This window comes from Felis catus, chromosome B4 (genome assembly GCF_018350175.1).
Source record: "Felis catus isolate Fca126 chromosome B4, F.catus_Fca126_mat1.0, whole genome shotgun sequence".
In the NCBI taxonomy this organism is placed as follows: Eukaryota; Metazoa; Chordata; class Mammalia; order Carnivora; family Felidae; genus Felis; species Felis catus.
This window is the reverse complement of record NC_058374.1, coordinates 28,154,646-28,170,972: the sequence shown is the minus strand read 5'-3', so window position 1 is coordinate 28,170,972 and position 16,327 is coordinate 28,154,646. Positions and strand designations below refer to the sequence as shown.

Genomic DNA, 16,327 nt, shown 5'->3' with positions numbered 1-16,327 from the left:
CAAGACCCACTGCGTGATCTAAATTAACAAGACACGGAAACAGCTACTGTTATAATATTCAAAAGTGAGCTCTGGCAGGTAAAATGCTGACTTGGAAAAGAAAGCCTAGTGGATTTGCAAGCAAAATCTGTGTGAGCGCTATACTGTCCCTATAAACAAAATTCAAACAATTTACCCAAATGTTTCTATTCACTTACGTTCTACCTCATTTTGCAGAGCTAGAGAAAGGGTGGGGGCCATCCGTGAACTTCAACCCAGTGTCCAAATTTAAAGGAAACAAATCTCCACAGTTCTAAATTATTGATTTTTTGAAGCTTTAAACAAAGGCAGGGCTTTGGATATTCGGGTGCACATCACAAGTTATCAGAAATAGTGACCCAGGCTTAAACATACCTCAGAGGTTGTGGCCCTCATCTCTGTGTTATACTTAAAACTTTCGATAGCAGCCCTGTTAAGATTTGCATAGTTTGGGGGCACTTGTGAGAAAAGGAGGGGGGGTCTGTACTTTTACACTGAAACTGTATCATAATGTTTTATACAGATGTATACAAATGTTTTGTACACATTTCACGCGATTTTAAAAGTGCAAACAAAGCACAATTGGTCCCCGGGTCTCCTGCGGACTCTGAGGGGAGGTTGGAAGTAAACTGGTAAGGGCCTGAACTTTGCCCTGAAACCTGCACATGAAGAATATCAGCTGCTGTCCCTCAAGTTCCCAAAAAGCTTCAGTTGGGACCTTGGTGCAGGGGGAGGGGGGACACATCTTATTCTCCCCACCCCACCCCCCCCCCAACCCCAGCCTCCAGGAAGATTCCAGGCCCAGGGACCCAGTTAGTTCTCCCTCAGACTCAGGTCCTCAGAATTCAGGTGGCTTTCACTAAACTCTGACCAGGCTGGTTACCAAAACCCGAATATGTCAAATACTTGCTCCTCCTGACCCCCGTGCTTCCTTTATCACACCCAGGAACCCACAGCGCTTGGGCAATTCACCTCCAGCCCAAACCCTCTAAGGAAAAGAATGAAACGTTACAGAAGTTCCCAAGTTAGCCACAGAGTTTATAATTATTGAAATAGAGTATCTACAATTATAAAGTCATATAATACATACTTTGAATAGTGTGTCCAACTTAATCAAGAGTGTTTAACACTGTATACATATTAAGCTACGGTCAACACACAAGTCCTATAATTTTTTTTAAAAAGAAGACAGTATGTTATTAACTGTACAGATTCCAAACCCTATCCTTGGAGATTCAATAAGCCCTTTCATTCTTAATGTACACCCAGTTCTAAACAGCTTGGTTGTCTGATTCCCCAGCCCCTGAAGGGATGCTGAGAAGCTTCTAGAAGGTTAGGAACGCTAAGGAAAGAGGGGAGGAGGAGCTGGCCCAGTGCTGGAGGACTCCTTCACATCTCCTTAGGTATGCCTTTGCTACCCAACATCTGCGAAGCCAGGCAGTGAAAGTCCAAACTAGATTGGTCTCCTCCTTCGTGGAATTTGGGGTTCTTGTACACGGGGCCCCGGAAGTGGCCCCCTCCATGTTTCCAGGAGTGAAGACAGGTGTGCACAGCTTCAGGGAGCACTGAAAGGAGGTTCGCCCGGAGAGCAGGTAGAGCGGTCCTGTTCCCAGCGAGCCTGCTAGAGCCGACATGCAAGGCCTCGCGGGGCACAGCGTGGGGACGGCACACTGAGGCCCAAGTGCCCTGACAGTAATGACACTTACTTACGCAGGATGGGGACACAGGAACAGAAGGGCCATAGCCCCTCCATTGAATAGAAAAGGAAAGGAATTCCATTCATCCTACTACTCAGTTTCTCGACGGGGAAAGAATTAAGTACGCCCAGAACAAACTACCCTTTGGGTGGGTAAATCTTTTAAACTCTGTTTTAAAGACATACCTACAGATCGCACAGGGGAAAAGCCCACAGCCCATTCCTGCTCTTGGTTTCTACCTGTTCCTACCCCGCGGGCTGGCTCCACCCCCACTGTCCCACACGCCTTCTTCAAGTGCCTCACAGTTCCACGTGATCGTGATTGTGTCCATGGCGCTCGCCACAGGACTACAGGCGCCAGGCCACCGGTCACGGAGCACAGACGAAGCGACCCACCTCGCCAAACCGCCCCGCGGCAGGTGCTCAACCCGCTGGGCCTGCTTTCTCCTCCTTCCCTTGCCCCCAGTGGTCACTGGGGGAACAGCAGCTGTCCTTCTGCCCTTGCGGCCTCCTGTGGGTCATCACTCCTCAGGCCTCCTTCACAGACCATTCCAGAACCTGCTTTTCCACAGTGGCGCATCACGAGGTGGTGGTTTGCACGTCTCATGCCCCTTCCCCTCGTGAGAACCTCCCTCTGGTGACAGCTCAGCTGCGCCAGGTGGACCCACCTGCCATTTGTCTTTTAAAAATCCCTTTCCCGTGGCACCTGAGTGACTCTTGATTTTGGCGCAGGTCATGATATCACGGTTTGTGAGTTCGAATCCTGCATCGGGCTCTGCGTCGATAGCATGGAGCCTGTTTGGGATTCGCCGTCTCTCTTCTCTCTCTCTCTCTCTCTCTCCCTGCCCCTCCCTGCTCTCTTTCTCTCAAAATAAATAAACACGCGGGGACGCCTGGGTGGCTCAGTCGGTTGAGCATCCGACTTCCTCTCAGGTCATCTCACAGTTTGTAAGTTCGAGCCCTGCGATGGGCTCTATGCTGACAGCTCAGAGCCTGGAGCTAGCTTCTGATTCTATGTCTCCCTCTCCCTCCCTCTCTCTCTCTCTCTCTCTCTCTGCCCCTCCACCGCTCATGTTCTGTCTCTCTCAAAAATAAATAAACACTAAAAAATTAAAAAAAAATAAATCAATAAACATGTAAAAAAATAAAATAAAGTAAAAATTCCTTTTCCTCTGGGCACAGAGTTCATGGTGAAAGCACTTCACAAGCCGTCAGCAAGAGTGGTGAAAGGGTTTGGGAAACGATGCCACGATTTGTGAGGTATGGGTAGAGCCCGCTGGACCTTCAGCCAGAGGGGTCACCCCATCGGCCCCTGCGCTCTCCCCTTTCCCACCTCCTTACCTGTGGAAACCCAGTTCTTGCCCCGTGGCGGGTACAGACAGAAGTTTCCCACGGCAAGCATGAATCGACACTTGCTCTTTCCACGTATACGGCCTTCAGCGGCACACAATGTGCTTTCAACACCTCACTTGATCTTCACTTCACAAAAATGGACATTGTCAAAGGGTTTTGTCATCGTCAAAGCCCTTTGGTCAACGTGGCTTCACATGGTCCTGCTGGCATGACGGGGAACTCCCCCGTTCCCCGTTCACAGATGAGGAAACGGACCCCCAGAGAGGCTACGCCAGAGTTGGCGAGAGATGAGGCTCACCCGGGGGGTCCCCAACAAGGGTGTGAGGCTGAAGAAGGGCTGTCCGACCCGAAAACTGCACAAAAGCCCCGGCTCCCTGCTTGAGGTTTTGAAGGCAGAGGTGACCAACCTGAATGGCAGGTTCAAGTCTGGAGCCTGGCTGCTCCCGGCTCTGGTTCCCTCTCCCTCCTTCCCTCCACCCTCCCTCCTTGCCTCTCCGCTCCCCCACTTCAGTGAGGACTTGCAGATACTTTGAAAAGGATTATCCCATATGTTCTAAACCCCAGCAGCAACCACCTCTGCGGTGAGCAGGGCACCGGGCCTGGAAATGTGCGTCTTGGGCTATTGGGAGAAGTGCCTTGCTTTCTTCTTATGAATCATGTGAAAAGCCTATTAGGCTTTATTCAAAACTGCTGTTTTTAAGTCTTTGCGATCCTGGCTCTGTAGACACTGGACTCTGGCTAAGCAAAGGGTGAAGTGAGAAAGAGATGGAAACAAGACTCTCGCTACATTCTTCTGGTGACAGATTTGGAACATGAGCTAATGCACAGGCCAGCCCTGCCAAAGCTGAACAAAAGCAATGCTATCTACAGCTGCCTCGGGGCATCTTTCTGAGCACAAAATAGCCTCTCCCCACTCCCTCCCAGAGGCAGCTCAGGTTTTTTTTTTTAAGTTGATGCAAGGGTGTGGATAAACTTTGCAAGCCAATATATCATTTGGTTTAGCTTTAGAAATATTTGATCATGCTGATTTGGCAAAGAGAAAAAAAAAAAAAAGCGTTCTCTAGCAGGAAAAGTTGGTCTCCGCAGTAACTAGTTGGAGCAAGTCAGTAACTATTTGGAGACACAGACAGAAGGGGAGTCTCAGGCTGACTGAGGGTCTGACTCTCCCCACGCTGAGTTCAACCCTGGACTCCTGAGCTTGACTTTGGCCTTCGGGCAAACTCACAGGCTAACAGCTGCTTTTTCCTGTTGCCTAGAAAATGTAGAACAAGTTCTCAATCACAAGACACTTCTTGTTTCTCTTTTCGTTTTTTCCCCAGTGTTTGCTCAGTCGTTCTTGTATGTTTTAAATTGTTTTGAAGCCCTCCAGCGGGAAGCACAAAACCGAAAATCAATTCCCAGACGGTCGCCTGGCCAGATTTGGGTTCCTCGTGAGTTGCGAGAACCACAGCCCACAGGGCAAATGTAATTTATAGCAAATGTGAAAGATGTTCACGAAGCTTACGTTAACTAGGATATTGTTAACTGGAGCCCTCTTCTGTGTCGTTTGCTATTCTGAATGCCTGTCATTCTGAATGGACCAAGTGGAGGTAGGGGCAAGGTATCATTTACATGTCGCCCGCGAATGAGCTGAGAAAATACGCTACAAGTAGCAAAAAAAGGTGCTCTACTCTTTAGTACTTCGGGCGAGATGAAATTCTTACAAGAATCACTGAAAAATTTAACTTTCATTTGGAACCTCATGGTAGCATTACCTTTAGGGATGGAACGGGCTTTGGAAAGCCTCTGGATTAGCAGATGGTTCTTTAACAGAGTGTCAGACCCTCCTCAAGAGCCTTAGCGCCCCCCTCCCCCTTGCCCCAGCCACACCCCAGAATCCGCAGGTGGGATCCAGGCTAGGGGATCTTGTGAGAACTGCCCCCAGAGAGATGTGTCGGGGGCAGCCTGGGGTAAGACCCGCGGCTCCTTGAACCTCCCCATCTGACGAAGGAGCCCACACAGGTTGGCCAAGGTGGCATCAGCAGCAAAGGCAAGACAGCAAGAACTCAGGAGTTTCCTTTTTTAAACACCAGCAACATTTACGTGGTAAAGTTTGTCGCCAGGTGGTGTATTTAAACAAGCATTATCAGTGAGTATGTGATTCAAATACTATGTCCCAGAACTTGGGGAGAAAAGGACCCCACTCGAACTCCTGGAGTGGAATTGTGCTAAAAAGTTAGCCAAACAAGTTGCCAGTGAACCAGGGAAAGGAGGAGACGAGACCACGAAAGGTCATCCTAACTAACGTCCCTCTGTTGCACCGCATAGCCCCCTCCCACGCCTCCATGCTAGGGGACCCCTTTTGTAGCAGATCATAGCTCGAAGGACCAACAGACCCAAATTACATTGATACATGTTACGATTAAGTGCCAGTTCATTTCTAACACGCAGATGGTGAGCAAGGCACTTGCAGAAATCAAGATATAACCACAGGATGCAGGCACTCCCCTGGTGTCTGCTGTGCTCTTTTCTCTAAAACCCTCTTTCCTGGCTCCATTTTCCTCTGTCATTAATCTACATTACTCATGTGCTAACTTGAAAGCTTTATATTTTGTTGTGGTTTTCATCCTCTGTATCACAGAAACATGTTACTACAATTACACAAGATTGTCATCCAAGGAAAATAGCTAACACCACCAACATAAATAAGTTCCCAAAGACACGAAAAACAAAACAAATCCCCCCTACAGCTTTATTTGTTCAGTTTGTTTTCCAAAATACCACATGCCACGTTTTAATCGAAAACCAACTCACGCATCAGATTTACACATCAGATTTACCAAAGGTCTTGCCCTGGGCCCATTTCAGGACCGAACCCATGGCTTTCAGCTCTGATACCACCATAGGCAACTAATGACAGGACTTGGATCGGACTGAATGCAAAGAGCTGCCCAGAGGTCAAGGGCTTGGGCTCTTTCAGATAGACAAGAGTTCAAACCCCAGCACTGGTGTTTTCCAGCTCAGTGGCTCCGAGGCCAATTATACCCCACCTAAGACGGAGGTTAGAAGGTTGTTCTAAGGATCGAGGACACTCCCGTCTATGATACAGCTTCCGGCTCCACGAGGCTACCTGGTGCCTCAGCTGCTCCCCATCCCACTCTGGCACTCCTTCCCAGCACACATATACACACGTCGTCACCTGTCCAGTCCGTGCTCTTGGACCCTTATCCAGTTTTACTCTCCTAATTGTTTCTCTTTTTACCAGCTCATGGTCTGCTAGGATCGCTGTAAATTCCACTTCATCCAAATCAGTGAGTGTTTGGGTACTACATGAGATCTGCTAGCGATCTTTCAAAACACGGGACCCCGGATTATCAGGTTACGTTTCGATCTTTTCGCGTTTAACCACGTATGGGGCTATGAACAATCCAAAACACCCGTCCCTGCCAGCACAGCTTTGCCTACGCTGCAACAGTTCACAGACGAGGAGAACACGTTGGGATGTTTCACCAAGCGCCACCCCCCCGCGTGGTATAACTTCCAACACCACTGCCTTGCCTGCCACGCTTTCACCCTCTGCTCTGGGGCAGGCAGGACCCTGGGTGCAGGCTCCACCCGCAAGAAAGCCCATGCTCTTCCATGAAGGGGCTGGGGCAGCTTCAGTGTTCACCACCACAATGATTTTTGGAAGAGAGGACACACAAATGTCTCCATTTCGAATACAATATAAATGTGTGTAGGGTCCTACCTTCTAAGCAAACACCTGTAAATGTGTGAACTTGCAAAGCTGCAGTTTTCATGGCTTTGTAATATAATGTGTAAAGATGAAAACTGTCAGGTCTGAAAGATGACTACATCTAATGTTAAATGGAAAGAGGAAAGAAATACCAAAAAATTCTTTAGAATCTTTACATTTCCACTAAGATGATGTGGAAGGACTTCCTCAAGGGCCTGATTACTGGATGCTCAGAGTCCCTTCTTTCCCCCCCTTGGAGGTGCCTTTTCCTGAGTTGAATGAAAACAAGTGGTCACCAGGGCACAGTTGTGCCGTGAAAAGCAGTTAGTCCCTGTGAAGGAGTAACCCTGTGACAGCCCCACAGCCCCGGCCCTTCTCTCTCATCCTCTGACCTAATACACAACAGTGGAATTGCAAAGAACCCCTTCTCTCTTCCTTATAAAGAAGAAAATAAGGGGCACCTGGGTGGCTCAGTCAGCATCCAACTTCGGCTCAGGTCATGATCTCATGGTTTGTGAGTTCATGCCCCACCCGGGGTTCTCTGCCATCAGCACAGAGCCTGCTTCTGCTCCTCTGTCCCCTCCCCCCTCTCTCTGCTCTCTGCCCTTCCCCCGCCGGTTCTCTCTCTCTCTCTCTCTCTCTCTCTCTCTCTCTCTCTCTCTGTCAACTTAAGAAAAGAAGAAGAAGAAATGGGGAGGAGAGAAGTTAGTACTTTGGTTTCCCGAAAGACTAAACATAGCCATCTTTGTCTCGCACAGAAGGAGTTCTGTTGCGCATGGTGTGAAGCTGACAGGTGCGGATGTGCAGTTTTTAAAACAAAAATGAAAAAGGCATCCAGCAAGCAAATGCTTGAAGTCTCAAACACAAGTAAAACGGCTCTGGCTCCGGGCTAAAAACTCTCCAGAGAATCAGGACATAATTTATGGCCAGACAGTTCATCTGATTTCTTCACCTGTAGTTTTGAAACATACCTGGTATTCACATTTATTAGAGCAGCTGGTTGGATCAGGAAGGTGATGAAATGGCACAGGAATGGCTGAAGGGAGCCTTCCCCCTCACAACACTTGCAAGATCTTACTTAATCCAAGTACCCATCTAGAGCTGGTCAGACCACATTCTGAACAAAACGTATATTGAAAAGCACATTTAATGGGCACCTGAGGCATATGTTTTCAAATGACCTAACTGTTATTTTTGGATTTTTACTCGATTCGTATAAAATTATACTGCTAATAGATGTAATACATAAAACCAGAACTTGATCTGCAAAGGTGACTCTATGTCCCGAGCCCACAGCACGGTCTCTTAAAACCCAGCTTACGTTTGTAATTTCTTGATTCATGTGATTCCAATGAAGCTACAAAGTAGGAGAAGGTTTGCAGGGAAACATGCCAGCCCTCTCCTTGGTTTCCTAGTGCACGATTAGTTTCTGGTCGGTCCTTACAGACTTTCTTTAGGCAAGAAAATACGAGCAAATGCTTCCCTGTGCCTTTTGTGCACAAACACAGAGCACCCTAAGTGATGTTCCTTGGGGATCTGTCCCTACAGGTGCACAGGCGACATCTTCCCACGTTGCCCTCATCTTGTCACAGCTGTGCAGTATTCTATCATTTACCCACCCAGCCCCCTATTGATGGGCATCGAAGTCTGCTATTTGACACAAAGCTACACTGCATAACCTCTGATGTAAGCACACTGCCCCGCACAGACATGGTGCTATTTTCATTCCCATCAGCAATGGTTCTTGGTTCCCCAGCTCGTAACTGACTTCTAGATGTTCGCTCTACTGAGGCTTGCTGGTCACAGTACATTTTTATTTCTTTTACTCTGAATGCAATTGAGCACCTTTTCACCTGATTTACACCCATTTAAATGTCCTTTCTCCCATTTTGTGTGTTGTCAGTTTAGATGCTTTGCCAATTTTCCTCCAGTGTTTTTTTTTTTGTTTGTTTTGATTTGGTTTGGTTTGGTGTGTGTGTGTGTGTGTGTGTGTGTGTGTGTGTGTGTGTGTGTTTAGGATTTCTGGAAGTTTACATATTAATATGTTAATCACGTATCTGTGATAGGAGCTGCAGGTAGTTTTCCTAGTTTTTCTTTTCTCTTTGGTGGTTCGCACCCCCCTAACCGCCCCCCCCCCACTGTGGGAAAGTGGTGGAGTTTTTAAAATACGGTTAATTTTTATCAATCTTTTATTTCATGGCTTCTGCACTGTAAAGCAGTAGAGAAGGTCTGCCAAACCTACAGCCATGAAGAAATGTTTCCTGTTTCATTCTAGTACTTAATTGTTTTATTTTGAAAAAATGTAAACCTACATAGAGACAGTGCTACGATGAGCACGAGGTACGCCTTTCTACTTTTGTTTCAAATTCTTCTTGAATTATTTAGGAGTGTTTTACAGATTTCTACACCTAGGTTTCAGATACTTCAGGTTAAATTATTCCTTGATATTTTATCCATTTTATTGCCTTCATAGACATGGTCTTTCCTTCCTCTGAGGTCTTCCAGCGGGATGTCTGGAGGTACAGCTTTTAACAGTGTCAAGTTCTTGTTCTCTGCCTCAAAAGATGCTCAGAGGCCCAGGTTCACCTGGGCTGTGACCCAGGCCACATCCCTGAAGCAGAGCTGGGAGCAAGCCAAATCAGGCCACAGCCTTCCTGAACTACTCCAGTCCCATTCATGGGCAAGGCTCAAGGAGATGGGAACCTGGAATAAGCAGAGGAAGGACAAAACCACGGGACCTGCCCCCAGGTTTTCCGTCGAGCTTTTATGCAACAAATAATTTGCTCCGTGATTAACCGTACTGCAAGACAGGCATCTACTGACAACTTGTTTGCCTCTCTACAGAAGGTCACAAAAGGCCCTCGGTGATCACTCAGGCTACCTACAGACGTGCAGCTGGGCAGGACTGGTTCTCTACCGGGAGAGACGCCTCGAGATAGCCGAGGAGAGGACTGGCGTTCTCTCTGCAGCAGAATCCTCTCTCACTGAAGGCACCGTGCTGCACCTGCTTTCCTTCCTGCACATCCAAGCAACCCCTCGGGCTGGGCGATCCTGCCCACGCCACCCTGACCCCTTCCCTTCACTTCCTGCTGCCGTCAGTGTGCTTCAAGACTTGTACAATCCCAGCCTCCTCACTACCTCAGTAGCCCATCCTTCAGCGGCCCAAAGTCCCAAGGTTTCCTGTGGCCTTTTCTCGTCATTCAAGGCTCTCCGTTGACCGAACAATGTCCATTCATGGTACCTTCATCCGCCCTTCCCTCTTGCCCGCCAACCTCCATCATTCCACTTGTCAAATTCCTACCCATCGTCTACATCTGTGAAGTCTCCGTGGACTCCCTCCCGGGCCTCCGCTCCCGTGCCTTGTGACACAAACTGTGTCCCATCAAACTGTGACTGCGTGTGTGCACGGCACCTCTGAGCTTCAGGGCTGCCCGAGGCTCTCCAGTATCCAAAGCACGGCTTGCTTACACATTTCTGAGTTACACTGGTGTGTTTGCCAGCGAGTAATACGTAACGATAATACCCACAAGGTGCCTGAGAGGAAGGTTGCCTTCTCCTTCCTCAGTTCAGTGTCTACACCGATGACAATCTCTACAATTCAACAGCCTTACCCAAATCCCTCTCAACGTAATTCGTGCTTTACTTTCGTTTGGTAGGAAGAAAGCTCGTTCACTACCTTGAGAACACTGTTCCTTCGCATTTTTTTTTTAAGGTCTGAAAGCACTCAAAAGCCCCTCTCTTTAAAAGATTTAACTGTCTCAGGGGCGCCTGGGTGGCTCAGCCGGTTAAGCGTCCGGCTCCTGGTTTTGGCTCAGGTCACCATCTCTCGGTTCGTGGGTTCGAGCCCCTCGTCGGGCTCTGTGCTGATGTCGTGGAACCTGCTTCAGACTCTTTCTCTCCCTCTCTGCACCTCCCCCCACTCATGCTGTCTCTCTCTCTCTCAAATAAATAAATAAATAAACTTAAAAAAATAAAAACATAAAAAAAAATAAAAGATGCAACTGTTTCAAATGTACGGGCTGTGGGGACACAGCTCTGACTCACCTCAGGGCCGGCGGCAGGGGAGAACCGCCAGTAAGTGTCAAGTGGTTACTCATCCCCAAATGCTCCCAAGCCAGGACAGGATGTGATAAGAGTCTCTTTTTAGCTCTGGCAGGCATGTCCCTATGACATATGATGGTTCAAATGCCACCCCTTGTTTCAGATAAAAATTACTCGACACTTTATAACATCCTGGGATATTCTGGAGGGGAATGGGGAACAAACTAATGTCAAAGGCAGAGCAGTTCTTGAATTCAAGAGGTACCAAAAAAGGCCGGGTTGACTACCGTTAGATGTGGCTACAAAGCAGACCGGTCCCCAGCCCTGTAGTATGCTGCAGGCGAGGGGCAGAAGTACCTTGGAAGTAAAGCGACGGCTTGTAGAGCTGCTGATCTCAACCAGTCAGAACTCAGAGTGAATCCTTCAAGGTGACTGGAGCCAGCTGTTTCCCTGGGAGCCCACCACTTGGGGCAGCCTCGAAGTTCAAGATTAGATCTGGATATTGTAAGAAAAGGGGCCATGCCAGCAACAAGGGGGAAGAATCTCGCATTCCAGACATTCAGCTCCAGGAGACGGCAAACGGCATAGTGGGAGGGGTGAGGCTGTGGAACAGTGTGAAATCTGTCAGCAAAATGTTGCCTCGGTTTTTTTATAGAAATATTCTATCTGCCCGAGGGGACGGCCCAGAGGTTGGCGGGACTCACCTACTCAGCTACCTCAGAAACTACCAACCCTCAGCCCTTCTTCCCATTATGCGTCAGAAGAGAATCTGTTTGGACTCGGGTGCCACGTGTGTGCCAGCAGGGTGCTGAGGTCATTTGAGCAAAGGTCCTGGGAATCCGGAGAAACATAGGCAGGTACAAGTGACCACAGGCTCTTAACGGCCAACAGAAATTTAATCCCCTCGTTCTAGTTATTCTCAGGGAAAACTGTTCAGAGTGTCCCGTTGTCCTTCTATCCCCCTTCTTGCTTCTCATGTGTTAGACATGACATCAGGCGACAGGATGACTGAGCATTCTTTTTACATCATGCGTGACGCAGCAATGGCATTGGAAGTGATCTCCACTCTGAGCCCGGCTGAATTATAGGTGAATTGCTTACAAACGGACACGTGATCTCCCTACCGTGAGAACGCAGGGTTTGGGAGCAGCGCTGTCTTCCCCACGTGCTCTGCCCATATACACTGCAGTTGAGCAAACAATTTATATTTCAAAGAAACAGCTGTGGAGCTTTGGATCTGGTAAAAATAAGAGGATGTCAGGGGCGCCTGGGTGGCTCAGTCGGTTGAGCATCCGACTTCGGCTCAGGTCATGATCTCACAGCTCAAGAGTTTGAGCCCCGTGTCGGGCTCTGTGCTGTCAGCTCAGAGCCTGGAACCTACTTCGGATTCTGTGTCTCCCTCTCTCTCTCTCTGCCTCCCCCCTCACACCCTGTCTCTCAAAAATAAAATAAACGTTAAAAAGAATTTAAAAGACACAAAAACCTTAGCAAAGGAAAATTCGATTTTCGAAAAATCCTTAGATCCTTGAAAGTATGCTTTTCCTAGTCACTTATATCCTGACCGTACAGCTAATTAGAACAACGTCCATGAAGCCCCACTGCAGATGGGTCCATTCACATGCCACATGGACCAAGATGCTACAGAGGGAGGGACAGGGGGCCAATGCCAGTGACACCCACCATGCTATCAGAATCACTGGGTGTGGGGGTGGGGATTATAGTCTCTACCCCCCAGGTCTGGGATGGGGTCCAACGAGAGCGTTATCAAGCAATTCTACTGATCATTCAATCTTAGAAAACAATCACCTTGATGAATTGTGATCTATTTCAAACTGATGATATGATTCTAGCTGAAATATATTTCAATTAACCCAGAATTTCCTCTAGATGAATAAACATGCAGATATTCATCTATAATTTTATATTTGAACCAAAATAATATTTTCTTCTTTTTTTTTTTTTTAAAGAAAACCACCTAAGGGCACTAAAATCCAGATAATTTTCCAGGTAAGTTTCTAAAATTTAAGGTACTAAATTTAAGATACCAAATCTAAGGTACTAAAATCCAGGTAAGTTTCCAAAACCTACCCAACTCCACCAAAGCAGCAAAGTTTTCCCTTCCCCTTGTGGGATGTGTAAGATTTATGATGAAGGCTTTCTTGGTGTGAACTGGCTATAGAATGTAGGTGAAATCTGATGTATTGAGCTCCACATTCTCAGGAAACTGGCCTTGGAATGATCACTCAGGCATCGGGAATAGCCTTTATCATTATTACCAAGATAATATTTTTAAAAATTTTAAGTTTGGGGCACCTGGGTGGCTCAGTCGGTTGAGCATCCGACTTCAGCTCAGGTCACGATCTCACGGTCCGTGGGTTCGAGCCCCGCGTCGGGCTCTGGGCTGATGGCTCAGAGCCTGGAGCCTGCTTCCGATTCTGTGTCTCCCTCTCTCTCTGCCCCTCCCCCGTTCATGCTCTGTCTCTCTCTGTCTCAAAAATAAATAAACGTTAAAAAATTTTTTTTTTTAATTTTAAGTTTATTTATTTATTTATTTATTTATTTATTTATTTATTTATTTATTTTGAGAGAAAGAGAGCAAGCAAGAATGAGTGGCTGAGGGGCAGAGAGAGAGGGAGAGAGAATCCCAAGCAGGCCCCACACTGTCAGTATCGAGCCCAATGCAGGGCTCAAACTCATGGACCATGAGATCAGGACCTAAGCTGAAACTGAGAGCTGGACACTTAACCAACTGGGCCGCCCAGGCATCCCTATCATTACTAACAATTCATTTGAAAACTTTTTAATTAAATGATACGAAACCATTTCGACAGATTCCAAAGAAATCACTAGCTCAAATCATCCACTTTTAACACCAAAGTTACCCAAAAGCACTGCAATAAAATTTTAGTTAAAAAAAATCTTTCCAGCTTAAGGCTAAAATCGAAACCTAGACATCATCTTAGCCCCAAAGGTTAATAATAACAATCTCCAAATAAATACTGCCATCCAGCAAAAGCTGCTTTCAATGTTTTACGTGTATCAGCTCATTTGATCCTCAAAACAAATCTTTGTGGCCATGTACTATTATCAGTCCCATTTTACAGATGAGGAAATTGAGACAGAACCTGAGTTCCCTGCCCATGCTAATGGAAGTAGTAACTAAATGTGTTGGAATGTGTACCCATTGAGTCCAGCTCCAGGGGCCACCGAGAGAGCCTAAAGTCAGGTATCAGGTTTGAACTTTCAAGTAAGTAAATCACATTAGCAAACCTTTTAGGGCAAAAGACAGTGTCTATTTAAGAAACAGAGCAATTTTTAAATTGCCATTATTGAAATGATCATACCACAACGATCCTATCTCATTTGCTTTACATTTAAAATTAAACAATTTTCTAGACATTTGCCACCTTGTTTTTCAACCTTTTAAAACATCCCAATTCTCTCAGTTACTTAAAAAAAACTCGCCAGTGTATTATTTAGCATATTGTCCCCATCAGCGCAAAGCAAATTCAACAAAGAACTGGAATAATGACAGATTTTATTTCAATTTTATTGGCAGGAACTTCTGTGTCTAATTGCTCATTTTGTTAAGAGCTAAAAACTAGTTGCTCCTCACTTATTACCTACAATATGAAAACGAAACTGTTTAAAACAAAACATTTAATTACTTTCCTTCGGGAGAAGGCTTGAATGAATCAGAAATGTTACAAGGCACATTTTCACTAAGGAGCGTGGCAGATGAGGACATCGAACAGGCTTTCAGCTCTTTATGCTTTTGGCTGATTCCCGTGCGTGTCTGTGTGGGCCCGTGCATGTGCGTAGGTGTGTTTGTTCCATTCATTAATTTCTTCCTTGTACAACTATTTATGGAACACTTGTTTTGTACCAATTATTGGGACAATAATGGTTAGAAGTCCTAAATATCAGACGTACCAGTATAAATATCAATACAAAAACATTTTCTAAATCCCGTTTAGAAATGCCTAAAAATGTTTGCCACTTTGAGGTATCTAATTTCAGAGTAATTATGAGTTCACCACCCCAACTTCCTCCCGTTAATTTCAGCAACTTTAAACCGAAGTTGATTCTTTTCCTTCAGAATCAGTACTCACATAATACCCTGTCTAAACAATATACTTCTAAAGAAGACCAAGTTAAGTTTTTAAATACTTACCAACTCAAGGTTTTTTCAACATATAACTAGGTGACTTATGAAACCATCACTGTTTGGGGAAATTGTATTTCTAGCTTTAGGATAAAAACATGTAAACCTGTTCTGTAACACTAGAGTTCAGGCAATTAGGATATATACATATATGCAAGTTGTTCCAAAATCAAATGCAATCTATAATAAAATGATATATACAAGACAGACTCTGATAAATAAAACCTCACACTGAAAATCTGTTAATTTGACACTAGGATTTACTGTACTACACCCATATTTTCTAAGTAAAGTGCACGGAGCATCATGCATTTGTCTTAACAACAACAGGTTTCATTTGAAATTTCAAATAATACATTAACTCTTTTGCCCAATCCTAATATGAGACTACAGAGTGCAGCCAGAGTGCACTCAAAGCTGTTCTGCCCAGGCCCAGGTCCACACAGAGCCAGTATTGGGTGGCTCTAGAATATTCTCGTGTGCCTGAGTGTTCCACAGGTAGGGCTGTGTGTGTGTGTGTGTGTGTGTGTGTGTGTGTGTGTGTGTGTGTTTGTGTGTGTATGAGTGTGCATGTTGTTCTTCATGCTGCTATCTGGTTACTTAAATCTAAGTCAACTAGAAAACCAGCAAATTCATATTGAAAAATCCTGTCCACTTAACCAAAAAGCTCCCTAAAGTATGTGCAAGGTAACCACTTTTGGAGAGAGTCCTTGGAGGGATCCTCCTAGGTGATTATGACATGAGGTTCCCGTGTGCGCCCCAAGGTATACAGTCTACTTATTGCTGGTGGCTCCATATTTCAAAGAAGATTAGACTTTTCTCAAGTTTGTTTCTGTGTGGCTCTCCTTGGACAAAGGGGTTAGATTTAGACAACTGATGCCTCCTTGAGTATTTCACAGTGTGGCCGAGATGCTGAGGTTTTTAAATCCTAAAACACAATGTCATGGGCCATTCTAGTAACTGCTAATCATGTGACACAAAAATTGTGAATGCACTACGAGGGGATAAGACCGCTTCTGAGTGTCTCATGCACACAGACGGCAAAGGGTGTTCTCACGGAGGCTGGTGAATCCCATCCTCTTTGGGGTAGGAGAACGTTACATAAATCTGATTTTACACAAAGCTCTAGAATCATCCCACACCCCAACAGCCGCACACAGTTCAGATTAAGAACCAAGACCTCTTAGGGGCGCCTGGGTGGCTCAGGGGGTTGAGTGTCCAACTTTGGCTCAGGTCATGATCTCACAGTTCGTGAGTTCGAGCCCCGCGTCGGGCTCTGTGCTGACAGCTAGGAGCCTGGAAACTGCTTCGGATTCTGTGTCTCCCTCTCTGTCTGCCC

At 46.2% G+C, this 16,327-nt stretch overlaps 1 protein-coding gene across 10 annotated transcripts in view; it reads right to left on the bottom strand.

Annotated features, from left to right (window-relative positions):
- Positions 1–16,327, bottom strand: part of SVIL (supervillin) — a 234,045-nt gene that overhangs the window by 121,790 nt on the left and 95,928 nt on the right. The window contains exon 1 of one of the 10 annotated variants that reach the window (XM_019834141.3): positions 3,056–3,131. The exons of the other annotated variants lie outside the window; for them this stretch is intronic. Within the exon in view, the coding sequence (XP_019689700.3) occupies positions 3,056–3,116 (61 nt within the window). The 5' untranslated portion in view covers positions 3,117–3,131. Of the gene's footprint in view, positions 1–3,055; positions 3,132–16,327 lie in introns of those variants that run through there. 10 annotated transcript variants of the gene reach the window in all.